The following is a 12,503-nucleotide window of genomic DNA, read 5'->3' on the forward strand; positions in this document are numbered from 1 at the left end:
GAGAGAGAGAGACATAGCATGAGCAGGGGAGGGGCAGAGAGAAAGGGAGACATAGAATCTGAAACAGGCTCCAGGCTCCAGGCTCCAAGCTGGCAGCACAGAGCCCGACGTGGGGCTCGAACTCACGAACCGTGAGATCATGACTTGAGCTGAAGTCAGATGCTTAACCCACTGAACCACCCAAGCGCCCCAAGAGGCTTGTCTTTTTGTAGAACCCGTGGGCAATGTAGCAAGATGGTGCTGGGGGGCACAGCAAGGAAGTTAGATTCAGTACCCAGACTTTTTTGGTCCAGGTGAAGTGACTTGCTAATGGCAGGGCTTCCCCCTACCGTCTGCTAAGCCATGTAGGTCCTTTTCATATATTTACATTTTTTAAATAACAATAGATTCTACAGTGGAGGAGGTATTGTAACTTATTCGGTAGCCTTTGTTTTTTTGTTTTGGTTTTTTTTTTTTTCTATATTGGTGGCACAAAAAATAGTGTCTTAAAAAATAGTCTCAGGTTTAATGAATACGTTAGTAAGGGGTCCATGGAGAGATCCAGAAATTAATGGGGTTTGAACAAAGAAAGATAATTACAGTGATTTTTAGTGATTTAGATTAATTGGAATGCAGAGGGTTTACTAGAATAATTAAGGTTTGAAGATTTTGAATGGATTAACAGGAAGTACCCAATATTATTGTGACCTTGTTGCCCATGTTCTATTTTTCCTAGATCCTCCCAAAGTTACAATGCCCATGAAAACCCCGGGATACTACTTGCAGCCAGGCCACATTTCCTGCTCTGTTGAGAGTCTTTTACCCTTTACCTTGAGCTTTGTCAGAAATGGAGTTACACTTGGAGTAGACCAGTATTTAAGGTGTGTACATGTTTTATTAGCAGTTATAGAAAGCATTAAACATCTAAATACAAACAGATACTTATTTTAATGTGCTTTTTCATTGGAAATTCCCATTTATTTGTTCCATAGTCTTGGAATATAGCAGTGAACAAAACAGGCGCAGGTCTGTGCCCTTATGGAGATTTTATTATAATGGAGAAAGAAAACAGATATAGGTTTTATGATATGTTAATTTCTCATTTATAATATGTTAAATATGTTAATTTAGTAAGTGCTAGAATTCATTCAAGGGTTGATTCAGGTTTTTTTTTTTTTTTTTTTTTTTAATTTTTTTTTCAACGTTTATTTATTTTTGGGACAGAGAGAGACAGAGCATGAATGGGGGAGGGGCAGAGAGAGAGAGAGACACAGAATCGGAAACAGGCTCCAGGCTCTGAGCCATCAGCCCAGAGCCTGACGCGGGGCTCGAACTCCCGGACCGCGAGATCATGACCTGGCTGAAGTCGGACGCTTAACTGACTGCGCCACCCAGGCGCCCCTGATTCAGGTTTTATAGAATCTGGATGTTATATAACTTGACGGTCTCTTGTTAAGCCCAAGAATACAAAATTATGAATATAAAGTTAGGTACTAAACTTTGGAAGGGTCCTCGCAAAAGAGAAGAGTTTAAGCCTTGTTGGCTTTGGGGCAAACAAATCTCTGAATATAATTGAGAGATGGGGTGCATGTGGTTTTGGCCAACTTGCAGTTTTAAAATTCAGGATAAGGGACATTTGAGCAAAGACCTAAACATGGTGAGAGATGATCATGCAGATAGATATCTAGGAAAAAGGATTTGCATGCCAGGAACAGTTAGTGCATGGAGCTTGTGGGAAAGAAAGACAGGAAGGAAGCCAGTGTGGCTGGAGTGCAGTGAGCCAGGAGAAAGGTAGAGGATGGGGTTAGGGAAGTGAAGTGTGCTGGGACAGCAGGTGGAGGGAGAGCATGTGTGGCTACTGCACGTAACAATCAGTGGGAGTGGGTGAGGAAGCACTGATCTTCCTTGTGAAGATGGATGGCTTTTTTAGATAAATATAAATAATCAATGAGAAAATTGAGTAGACCTTGAAATCTGGAGAATGATTTCTGGAATTTTTTTTAAGCTTACTAATGAAACAAACTACATTTGGAGAAAAACTCTAGAAATTATTTTACAAAATTTCTATGCTGTTGATTCAATAGTAATATAAATAACTTCCATAAAATGCTAAATATTTGACAGTATTAGCCTATTTAATCTCTTTAGGGGGTCATTTTAAGCAAAAACTATGGCAGGAATATTCAGTATAACTTTAGAAAAAAATTCCACTATTTGAAGATTGAACTGTATTACTTCCTGCTACTTTTTTATATTGTGTATCTTAATGATTCCCTAAGCTCCATGTTTAATAACCAGCGACATAACTGACCAGGATATTAAATGATGAAGCTACATAACTGCCTGATGAAATCAAATAATTCTGTTTCATGTTTAAATAGTAACATATTTCAAAGACACTTGAGATTCTTTATAAATATTAATTCATTAATTCCACACAATTCCTGGGAGGTAAGCCACAATAATTCTTTCATTTTTCCAGCTCTGTGGCCCAGAGATGTGACATGCCTTGCTGACATATATTAAGCTCTTTGTGTGTAAGAGGCTAAAGACAGAATTTGGCATGGGTGGTGATGGATTGATACTCTAACCCTGATTCACTCACAAGTCCCTGCCCTAGATTTCCTAATAACTTGAGACATGTGACTTAATCTTTGTTATGTGAGTCGCTATGGTCACTAGGGGATGTAAGAGAGAATTAGTTTGCATTAGCAGCAGGACACATTTCTTTTTGACATGTTCTTTCCTTATTCCAAAGGTCATGCCTTCAAAACTTCTTAGAGTTTTAATGTTAACTGAGAAGACTACATGAAAAAAGAGAATTATTTTCACGTAATATTTCATAAATGAGAGGAGCAAGTATCACTGTCAAGAATATTCTTTACGTAATGTCACCCTGTTTACGTGCCTTTGAACTAATTACTTATCCTTCTTCCTGAACCTCGACTTACTTGTTTTTAAAACGAGGGACTAGAAGAATTGTCACTATCTGTTTCTAAAATATCCATGTGTCTAAGTTTTGATGAATCCTAATGTTGTGTGCTTGGGTCCGAACCAGGCATTGCAGAAAACACGACACACTGTATGTATTTCAAACTTCTGCCTCCCTGGAACTTACCAGTACCTCTTAGACGATGACAGTTATAAACTTGGACTTAGCTTACTGCTCTTATATATATATAATGCTCTTATACGGCATTAAAGATATAGCTTAGGTGATGACTGTGGCTTAGAGTACACTCATACTCCTTTTTCTTCTGAATGGGGCAGTAAGGACTACTGACACCTCATGCATACATGGTTGAAAGGAAACATTAACTAAAGTGAATATTCTGTTACTAAAATATATGGAACAGTGACCTTGCTTATTTTGTCCCTTTTCTGATGAACAGGAACCTGTGCCTTCACTTTCTCTTACAAAGTCTAGATTAGTGATAAATACACATTAAGAGCTCAGTAAGTTCTTCATGGCTTTTTGATGACAGGTATGGTTTTTTTTTTTTTGGACAGCAAGAGATCTGGTGTTATAATTGAGCTATTATATCTCATACCACTTTCAGACTTCAGTGTAAGGTGTCTTTTGCCTCTGCAATGGGCGTTTCATCTCATCCATGTCTTGAATGTTAAAGAAGGTTAAACATAGCTATGGATGAGTATAAGAAGAAAATTAGGAAAATAGTTATGATTTTCAATTCTATTTTAAAATAAGATAATGCCTATTTTGTAGATTATTGGAATCCTTTAAAGTATCTATTAATATCTATTAACTAATTAGATATGAAATATCTATCAGAATTAAATATCTATTACTAAAACACTTCGAAAAAATAGAAAGCAATTTGAACAGTGTTAAAGGCCAAAGAATAAGTATTTATTAAATGAATGGATACATATTATAGCAAATGGGTATTTTTAACCTAAATGACAGGTTTGATAATAAAACAGATAATTTTTTTCTTTTGTCAACGTATACATAGATTGAACCAGATATGTTCCATAGCCTTATATGGAGCTTATATACAAGAAAATTAAAAAGAACTTTTTGGGATCAAAAAGTCAATTTTCTACCTTCAAACTCATGAATTACCTTGTTGAATTGCTTTGGTTGAGAACCTCTACTGAACAAGACCCAAAACTGGAAATAATATGGAAGGAGAGAGGATTTAAGGAGTGTTTCTCTATTAAATCTTTATCTTATATTTTCACATAGCCAGAAAATGTTTCCCTAAAGAAATTCACAAACTCTGTATCTTATTGCCTTTGGTGTGCCTTTTGCTCAGAGAGCTTAACTTTCTTCTTCTTTTTTTAATATGAAATTTATTGTCAAATTGGTTTCCATACAACACCCAGTGTTCATCCCAATAGGTGCCCTCCTCAATGCCTTTCTAATTAAAAGGTGTATAATTTTAAGCTATGAGGAACTCTGTAGTTTCATCTGCTTATTTTTACATTGTTCTTTTGAATGAATACTTCCAAAAAATCACTGCTTTCAACTTTGTCTTGCTTTTGTCATAACTAAAATGATTTCTATTTTCTTGCCCCAGGGAATCTGCCAGTGTGAACTGGGAGATTGAAAAGGTCACTTTGTCTGATGAAGGTGCCTATGAGTGCATCGCTGTCAGCAGTGCGGGGACTGGACGGGCACAGACATTTTTTGATGTGTCAGGTAAGTAATTGTCACTAATTGCTTTGCAGTTGCCTGGAAATTAGTGCAGCTATGGAAATGGGATGTTTGATAATCCTGGCTTCACTACATATTAGCTGTGTGACCTTCCTTGGGACAAGCATTTAAGGACTCAGTGCCTTGGTTTCCCCAAACTATAATAGGAAGATAATTATCAGTAACAGTCTCTTATCTCATTGAGAAATGTGAGGTTACATGAGATAGTATAAACTCACATAGAAGAGAGCCTGGCACATAGAAACACTTAATAGACCCTAGCCATCATTGTTATTGTTCTTGTACTATTATCATTATTATTGTAGGCTCTCTTAATAAATATTTTTTGAAAAGATCACCTAGCATTTTTATTAAAATTGAAAGAAATTTAAAGAAAGGAAGGGATAAAATTTAAGAAAAGGGAGAGATCTGGGAATAACAAGGTTAAATTTCCCATTTTCTTTCCCATATTTGTAATAAGCAGACTGTTTTTATGAATGCATTCTGACATTAAATTCAACACAGTGAAAGTGATCATGTTCAAGAAACGCAGGACCTCGGTGGCTACAGTATTGGTATTAAGAAGAGTGGAAGAAATGCTAATTATTTCACAGTAGATAGTATGTTTCCTACAAATAAATGGGAGACAAAACTCATTGCTTTTTATTTATTTTTGAGAGAGAGAGAACCTGAGCTGGGGAGGGACAGAGAGAGAGAGGGAGACACAGAATCCAAAGCAGACTCCAGGCTCTGAGCTGTCAGCACAGAGCCCGACACAGGGCCCGAACTCACAACCTGTGAGATCATGACCTGAGCTGAAGTCAGATGCTTAATCGACTGAGCCACCCAGGCACCCCAAAACTCATTGCTTTCTAAGATAGAATATATTTTAGCGAAAAAGTCATTTTTCCTTTAATCTCCCAGAATTCTTAGGACACAAAAAAATTATCATTTTTAACCAATGATCAGGATTTAAGCCACTTACTCAGAACATATCTAGAATTTATTAGAAAGTTTGTTTTGATTGAATTATTTTCTACCTGTCTTATAGACTAGTGTTGCTGTGTGTTTAATAGTAACCCTATTCTGACCTAAATGTAGCTGCTGAGTTTATAACATTGTCTATACCTACTTTTAGTGTGGATGTGCATTTTCTTTAGGCAATTTAACACAAAAGCAACTGTATAACTGTAGGACCTGTTAGAAGTCTAGGATTTATGTTTGTTATCAATAAGTCCAAGCTGAACTTTAAAACAGAGGCATGCAAGCATGTTCTTCTTGGCGTGAATTTATTTGTATTCTCTTATTCTTAGAAAAATAAAGCTTGTCTCCTGAAACAATTCAGTTGACATGCATCATAAACTATTCATTTTTTTTTTCATCGCCAGTAATTATGAAAAGCATTGGAATTGTGTCAACGTTCCTCAGCTTCTGGGAAAACAAACACTTGAGCACTTGACTATTTTTTCCCAACAATATTAATTGAGAGAAAGACAACAGGGAAAGAAGTTTGAGTGAGTTGATTTAGACATCTTGCATAAACAACTAGGAAGTGCCAGTAAGAATTTGTGAACTGACTCTTAAGAATTTGACTCTGTAGTGTCAGTAACTTCCATATGTGTGTTGTACACATGCCCCATTAGTTTAATTTGTGCCAGCCAAGCAGTGGTATCAGTAGGAAATTATAACGTGCCCAAGCCAGTGTTCAGGAATTATGTCCCACTCAGTCAATTATGAAAGAAGGAACAGAAGCACTGATGGTAACAGCAGTGACTGATGGCAGAAATAACAAGCAAGTGCCCCTTTGGACTTGGAAGAATAGACATTTCTTGCCAGGCTCACTGTTGCCTCAAACCTCCACCCACTTCTGAATCCCCTGTAGCCTGGGCTGAGATCCCAGCAGTTAGCTAAAGGCATGCTGGAATCAAGTGCAAATTCATAGGACAGTTAGGTCTTATATTTTGGAAAGGAGTGTTGGAAAACAAGGCATTTGAGATAGTGATGTTCTGGTGTCACTATGGACACGAATTTATTTTGTAAAGTCAAAGGACACCCAAGCACAGTTTGAAGAAAAGCTAAAGTTCTACCAATATGTTACCCTAATTTTTTATTCCAGCATTTTCTTCTAGCTGACATGTGTAAGGATTTTTAGTTCATGAATATGTTGATTATTGAATGTTTTAGATGCAAAATGGGTATAAAAAGCATTGTACTTCTTTTATTACATATAAACATACAGAAACAAACGAGTAGAGTTACAGAAACATGAAAAACTCTTTTCAAGTAATAATTGCTAATTTAGTAAGGTTACAAAGTTACATTAATTTTCTTCACTGAATTTCTTTCTTAACACAATGCCCTCCCCTGAGGGAGTACACGCACAGAGTACTAAAATTCTGGGTTTACATAAAATACCGGGAATACAGAAAACTTGTCAGGGCATGTCAGTGACAGACAATCTTAAATTATAATCACAGGATATTGTATTAGAACAGGATAAGGGCTTGGAAATAATCTTGTACCACCTTGTCATTCTGTAGCTAAAGAAACTTAGGCCTGGAGCAGGCGGTGACCCATTATGATTATAGGGGTGAGAAGAAGGTTCCTGGCCTCCTGACTCCCTGTTCAGTGATCTTTACCTAATGTCACAAGGCCTATACTTGTCATTCTTCTCTCAGTTATGAGGTTCTGAGGTTTCATCTCTGGTTCCCTAATTCTAGCCTTAGTCATTCTTTTACTTAGGAAGGGCTGTCCCTCAAACTTCTAGGACCAGGCTATTTCTGACAATCTACTATCTTGGCCTCCTTTGCACACTGTTGTCATTCTCCCTCATCGTTTCCCCCAACCCCACAAATTTATTTATGCGTGCATAAATATTTAAGTATATACACTGTTTATTATCTCTAGTTATTTAGGCAGCAATGATATTGTATGTCATTCTTTCAAACCTTATCTGTTCCCATATATTATTAGAAAGTTAGCATTTTACATATTTCAATTTATGTTTGAAAAGGGATTAGACTCTGAGGTGGGGTTTGTATACAAGAAGGTTATTTCTAGAAAAATGCACTGGTAAGGGAGTGACAGAAGTGGAAGAATTTAAATTGTGATATAGTCACTGCTAGGGCCTTACTGGATCCCACAGGGAATTCTGGAGCTGTCATGGCCCTGAATCAAGGCAAGAGAGCCTCGATTTGTTTCCTCATTAAGTGGTCACTGAATGATGGGTGCCCTGGAAAGGGGGGATTTACCCTGAGCATGTTAGCTCCCGTGGCTATGAGCTGTATATAACCAAGAAGCATAGCAGCCAGGGAAATGAGTACCTATATCCTTAAGAGGACTCTGGGCATGTGCCCAGCATTCCCTACATGCCTAATGTACAATTTTCCATTTTCTAAAAATCTCAAAAAATACCTAGTTTAGTTGAGGAAGTTTGTGTCAAAAGAACAAAAAAGAAAACCATACAAACATCATGTGGCCTTCATAAAGATCTCGATAGAATGTGAACACATGTACTTATGATGACTTTCAGGTCTTTGATGGTCTATACCATCTTGGATATGAGAGTCATAGAACATTAGAACTAGAAAGGGTCTTTAAGATAACCTAATTTGATTATCTCATTTTTCAGACAGGGAAGCAAACCCTGTGGATAAATTGACTTATCTAAGGTCACATACCTAGAGAGAGAACTAGGCAGCCTATGGTTGACAGATTCAGTACGTAAAAACATAGAGTGCCCAATTAAATTTGAATCTCATATAAGTATGTCTGAAATATTTCATGAGACATATGTACACGAGAATATTATTTGATGTTTATCTGAAATTCAAATTTAACAAAGTTTCTCGTATATTCTGTCGAGCCTAGCCAGACTCCAGAGCTTTCTAACTTTGTCGTGTCCTCTTCCCACATGATTCATCAACCATTTTCTTAAGAGATTTTAAGAACATAGCAGAATGATAAAATTTTGTTTTTTAAAAGATAATTTAAAATAGGATCTACTCTTCTAAATGTTTGGAAAGCAGGATAAATATAAAGGAAAATATGAAAAATATACACATTTCTGTCCCTCAGAGATTACCACTATGGTTTTGGCATATTATTTCCAGGGTTTTTTTTTTTCCAGGCTTATGATTCATCTGCACTTATATATGGTTTTAAATAAATAAGAATAAAATTTGATCTTGAATATCTAATAATCTTTCATATTTAAACTAAACAGGCACATGGGTTTCCAGCTGGAATAGCTCACTGCAGTTTTATTGCTGTATTATTGCTGAATAATAGCTTGTTACAGCAGATCGTTTTAAAGCATTTGGGCAGAACATGTTTTAGGGGGGCATTTGTATTTATTCTCAAACCTAGCTAGAGTAATATGATTCTCTCTAGAATGTTGGCTAAATATCTAATTAGTAAGTTATTTTTGACGGCATTTGAAATGTGCATGACTTATTCAATACCTTTTGTGTGCATGGTTTCACGTGTACAATTTTATTAAAGGCCTATGCCTACTCTTAACTTGTCCTGCAGTCAAAACATCCCTTGTTCCTTTGGGGGAACATTTGTCATACTCTGCTGTTGCACTGTCTTCTTAATGAGATTGTAGCCCTTTGAAACCAATATTATCATATTTAGTATACTATCATCTACCATACTTTGTGTCCTCTTTTCTCTAAAACACCAAATGAGCATTTTTAAATTTAAAAAAATCCATAAATGCTACCTTCTTCAAAACCCAAAAATTTGCCTCATTCCCCAATCCCTAAATTAGTCTAGTGATATCCTTTTGCCAAGGCTTTTTGATTCTCACATCTATAATTTATCAATTTAAACTTGGGTATGCTTTGGTGTGTGAACAAGCACTACTTTTCTTTTCTTTTCTTTTCTTTTCTTTTTTTTTTTTTTTTTTTACATTGAGGATTAAAGGCACTAAAAGCGTATCCTGTGCATGGTGTCTTCAGGCTACAAGTGCCTGTGCTATTATTCATTTTTACACTACGGTGTTTTCAATTAGAGAACATTCAAATCTTCCCATTGAAGACATAACATGTAAAACCACAGTGTTCGGCAAATGTGATAAAAATCAGGTGGTCGGTTTTTTTTTTTTAGAACATGTACTACTTTTTTAAAGTATCTTTTAACTAGACAATTTTCTTGGGGTCAAAGACATATATACTAATTAATAAGCTGTCTTCTGCATCTTCCCTACCAGGTTCTCAATATACACTCATTACATTTTTAAACTACATCTATAAGGGAGCAAACTGGCTATTAGGTCTCTTGATTTGAATCTTTTCGTTTCACCCAGAGCCCCCTCCAGTCATCCAAGTACCTGATAATGTCACAGTCACTCCTGGAGAAAGAGCAGTTTTGACATGTCTTGTCATCAGCGCGGTGGATTACAATGTAACCTGGCAGAGGAATGACAGAGATGTCAGACTGGCAGACCCAGCAAGGATGAGGATCCTGGCCAACCTCTCATTGGAGCTAAGGAGTGTGAAGTTCAGTGATGCTGGGGAGTATCATTGCGTAGTCTCCAATGAAGGAGGATCATCAGCTGCTTCGGTTTTCCTCACGGTGCAAGGTATGTGTGTATGATAATTTCAGAGTTACAGTGCCTTTCTCTCTTCTTCATTTGATCTCTATTCCCTTAAGTTTGGTTTCTCTATTCCCTTAGGTTGGCTATGACAATAACAATATCTACCCAAACAATTACTATTTTGAATGATAGAGTCCTTATGGATCTTAGGTGGCCTAAAGCTGACCAAACTGGAAACTAAAACATCACTAACAAATAGGTGACGTTTTAAGACAAATACAACCAACCAGTCCTAGAGTTGGAGACCTTTATTTTAAGAAAATGTAAATAGAAATTGTCTCTGGATGATTTAATAGTTTTAAATTCCCAAGTCTATCATGTGGACTTAAAAATTCTAATTGTTGTAATGATTGGTTAAAAGTCTTTCCCGAGTTGAGTATTACATTATTTCTGATGTAACTAATTTGCTTATATCTTTTTAAAGTAAGATTTAAGATGTTTCTCATCTTGGTGAAATTTTATTAAATATTAGCAGAGTTGTTTTTATCTTATTTATCTTATACACACAAGATAATAAACTAAGGGTAAGCCAATCTTTAATTATGCCTTTAGAGACAAAATGTTAGGTAACTGAAAACAGTGTGTTAACAATGTGGTTTAATGGCTACCAACTATATATATATATATATATATATCATTCAGGACGATCAAATGAAGGTCAGAGTCTGTTCCAGTGAATCTCTTTCAATAGAATCATATTTAGCTTCTAAACGTCTGTACCAGCTGAGAGCCTTAATGTAATGAGCAAATTACTATTGCCAGTTTTACACTGTTAAGCTGAAAGATTTAGTTACCACCTCAACAGAATATTTCATTTCAAATCCTCGATGTGGGAGACTGATTGCATCAGGATTGTGTCTGGCTATCTGGTTATGACATCAGAAACAACTTTTTGCCATGCCTGAAGTAACACTCTCAGATGATGTTTTTAACAAGATTATCTAAGAAAATGACCACTGAGACACAAGGCTAGCGCTTAGAGTGTTATTAGAAGCAGAAAAGTAAAACTACTATGAGAATTAGCAAATTGGTCATCTGATTCTAGTTTTCTCGCTGGTATTTAAGACCTGTTCTGCAGTCTGAATGTACATCTCTTTTGTTAGTGGATCTGGTGAAACCTCTAGGGAAACATTGCTTTTGTAGATGGTTCACTGCATTTCCACATGGTAGACAGCCTAGATCATTTGAGTCAATCCAAGTGGTAACCTGAGTTACCAGAATTTTGAAACTGTTCTTTACTAAACTGATTGTTTCAGATAGAACAAAACGCTAATGGACTTTGGAAAATTTGATCTTGGTTCTTCACTTGAAGTCCCTTAGAATAGGAATGTAAACTAAAATCAGAACCTTCCTAGTTTCCTTGGGTTAACTTTTCAATGTATTAGCATCCTATTTAGTTGATTACACCAGTGATTCTCAAACTTCCATGGATAAAGAATTGTCCCAGGCACAAATTTTCTGGTTTAAAATCGCATATCTGTGGCTGCTGCAATCTCTCCTCATGTAACAGTAAAATATCAATAAGGACCTCAAAAAGACAAAGCTGAAGAATACCAAAACCCAGTGGCAATTAACAGTAGTAAAAATTTGGGGAGGAATTTTATATATACGTGTGTGTGTGTGTGTGTGTGTGTGTGTGTGTATACACATTATATATATAAATATATATATATATACACACACACACACATATACACACACACACACAGACATATATATACACACACATATATAATAAATATTTATTTATAATAAATATATATTTATAAATATATGTAATAAAGATTTTTATTTATATACATATGTATATATAAGTATGCATATGTAATCTTTATATTTTAAGGTCAGTATATTGAAAATCTAAATCAATGGTGCATCTTTTTTATGTTCACATGAAAGCTGAGTGGATGCATCTTTGTCCTTCTGTTTCATACTTTCTGAAAAAGAGAATGTTACTCTTTAGGAAGCCATAATGGTGTTGCCTCACACATACTGATAGCGATAACCATCCAGTAAGGAAAACAGTAGAACTGGAAGTAGACAAGCAACCCGGACTCTCATAAAGAACTGTAACCTAGGATATATGTTTCTCTCCAAATGAAAATATTTTGAAATGAGAAACATTGATAGGGGTGTCAACTAGCGATTTTAGAGACAGATGGTAGCAGGGGGCAGCATCCCAGTCTCAGCCAGGAGAGCATCATAGATGAGAATCGGGCAAGGAGCTGTGCACATCAGACTAACTCAGTTAGTTAGTTAGAC

At 36.1% G+C, this 12,503-nt stretch overlaps 1 protein-coding gene across 4 annotated transcripts in view; it reads left to right on the forward strand.

Moving 5' to 3' along the window:
- HMCN1 (hemicentin 1) overlaps positions 1-12,503 on the forward strand; it is a 483,427-nt gene that overhangs the window by 196,756 nt on the left and 274,168 nt on the right. For all 4 annotated transcript variants that reach the window (XM_045452692.1, XM_045452695.1, XM_045452691.1 and 1 more), the window contains 3 exons: positions 716-860; positions 4,524-4,645; positions 9,951-10,226. In XM_045452692.1, coding sequence (XP_045308648.1) covers positions 716-860; positions 4,524-4,645; positions 9,951-10,226 — 543 coding nt within the window. The remainder of the gene's footprint in view (positions 1-715; positions 861-4,523; positions 4,646-9,950; positions 10,227-12,503) is intronic.

This window comes from Leopardus geoffroyi, chromosome C3, assembly GCF_018350155.1.
Source record: "Leopardus geoffroyi isolate Oge1 chromosome C3, O.geoffroyi_Oge1_pat1.0, whole genome shotgun sequence".
NCBI classification, from domain to species: domain Eukaryota; kingdom Metazoa; phylum Chordata; class Mammalia; order Carnivora; family Felidae; genus Leopardus; species Leopardus geoffroyi.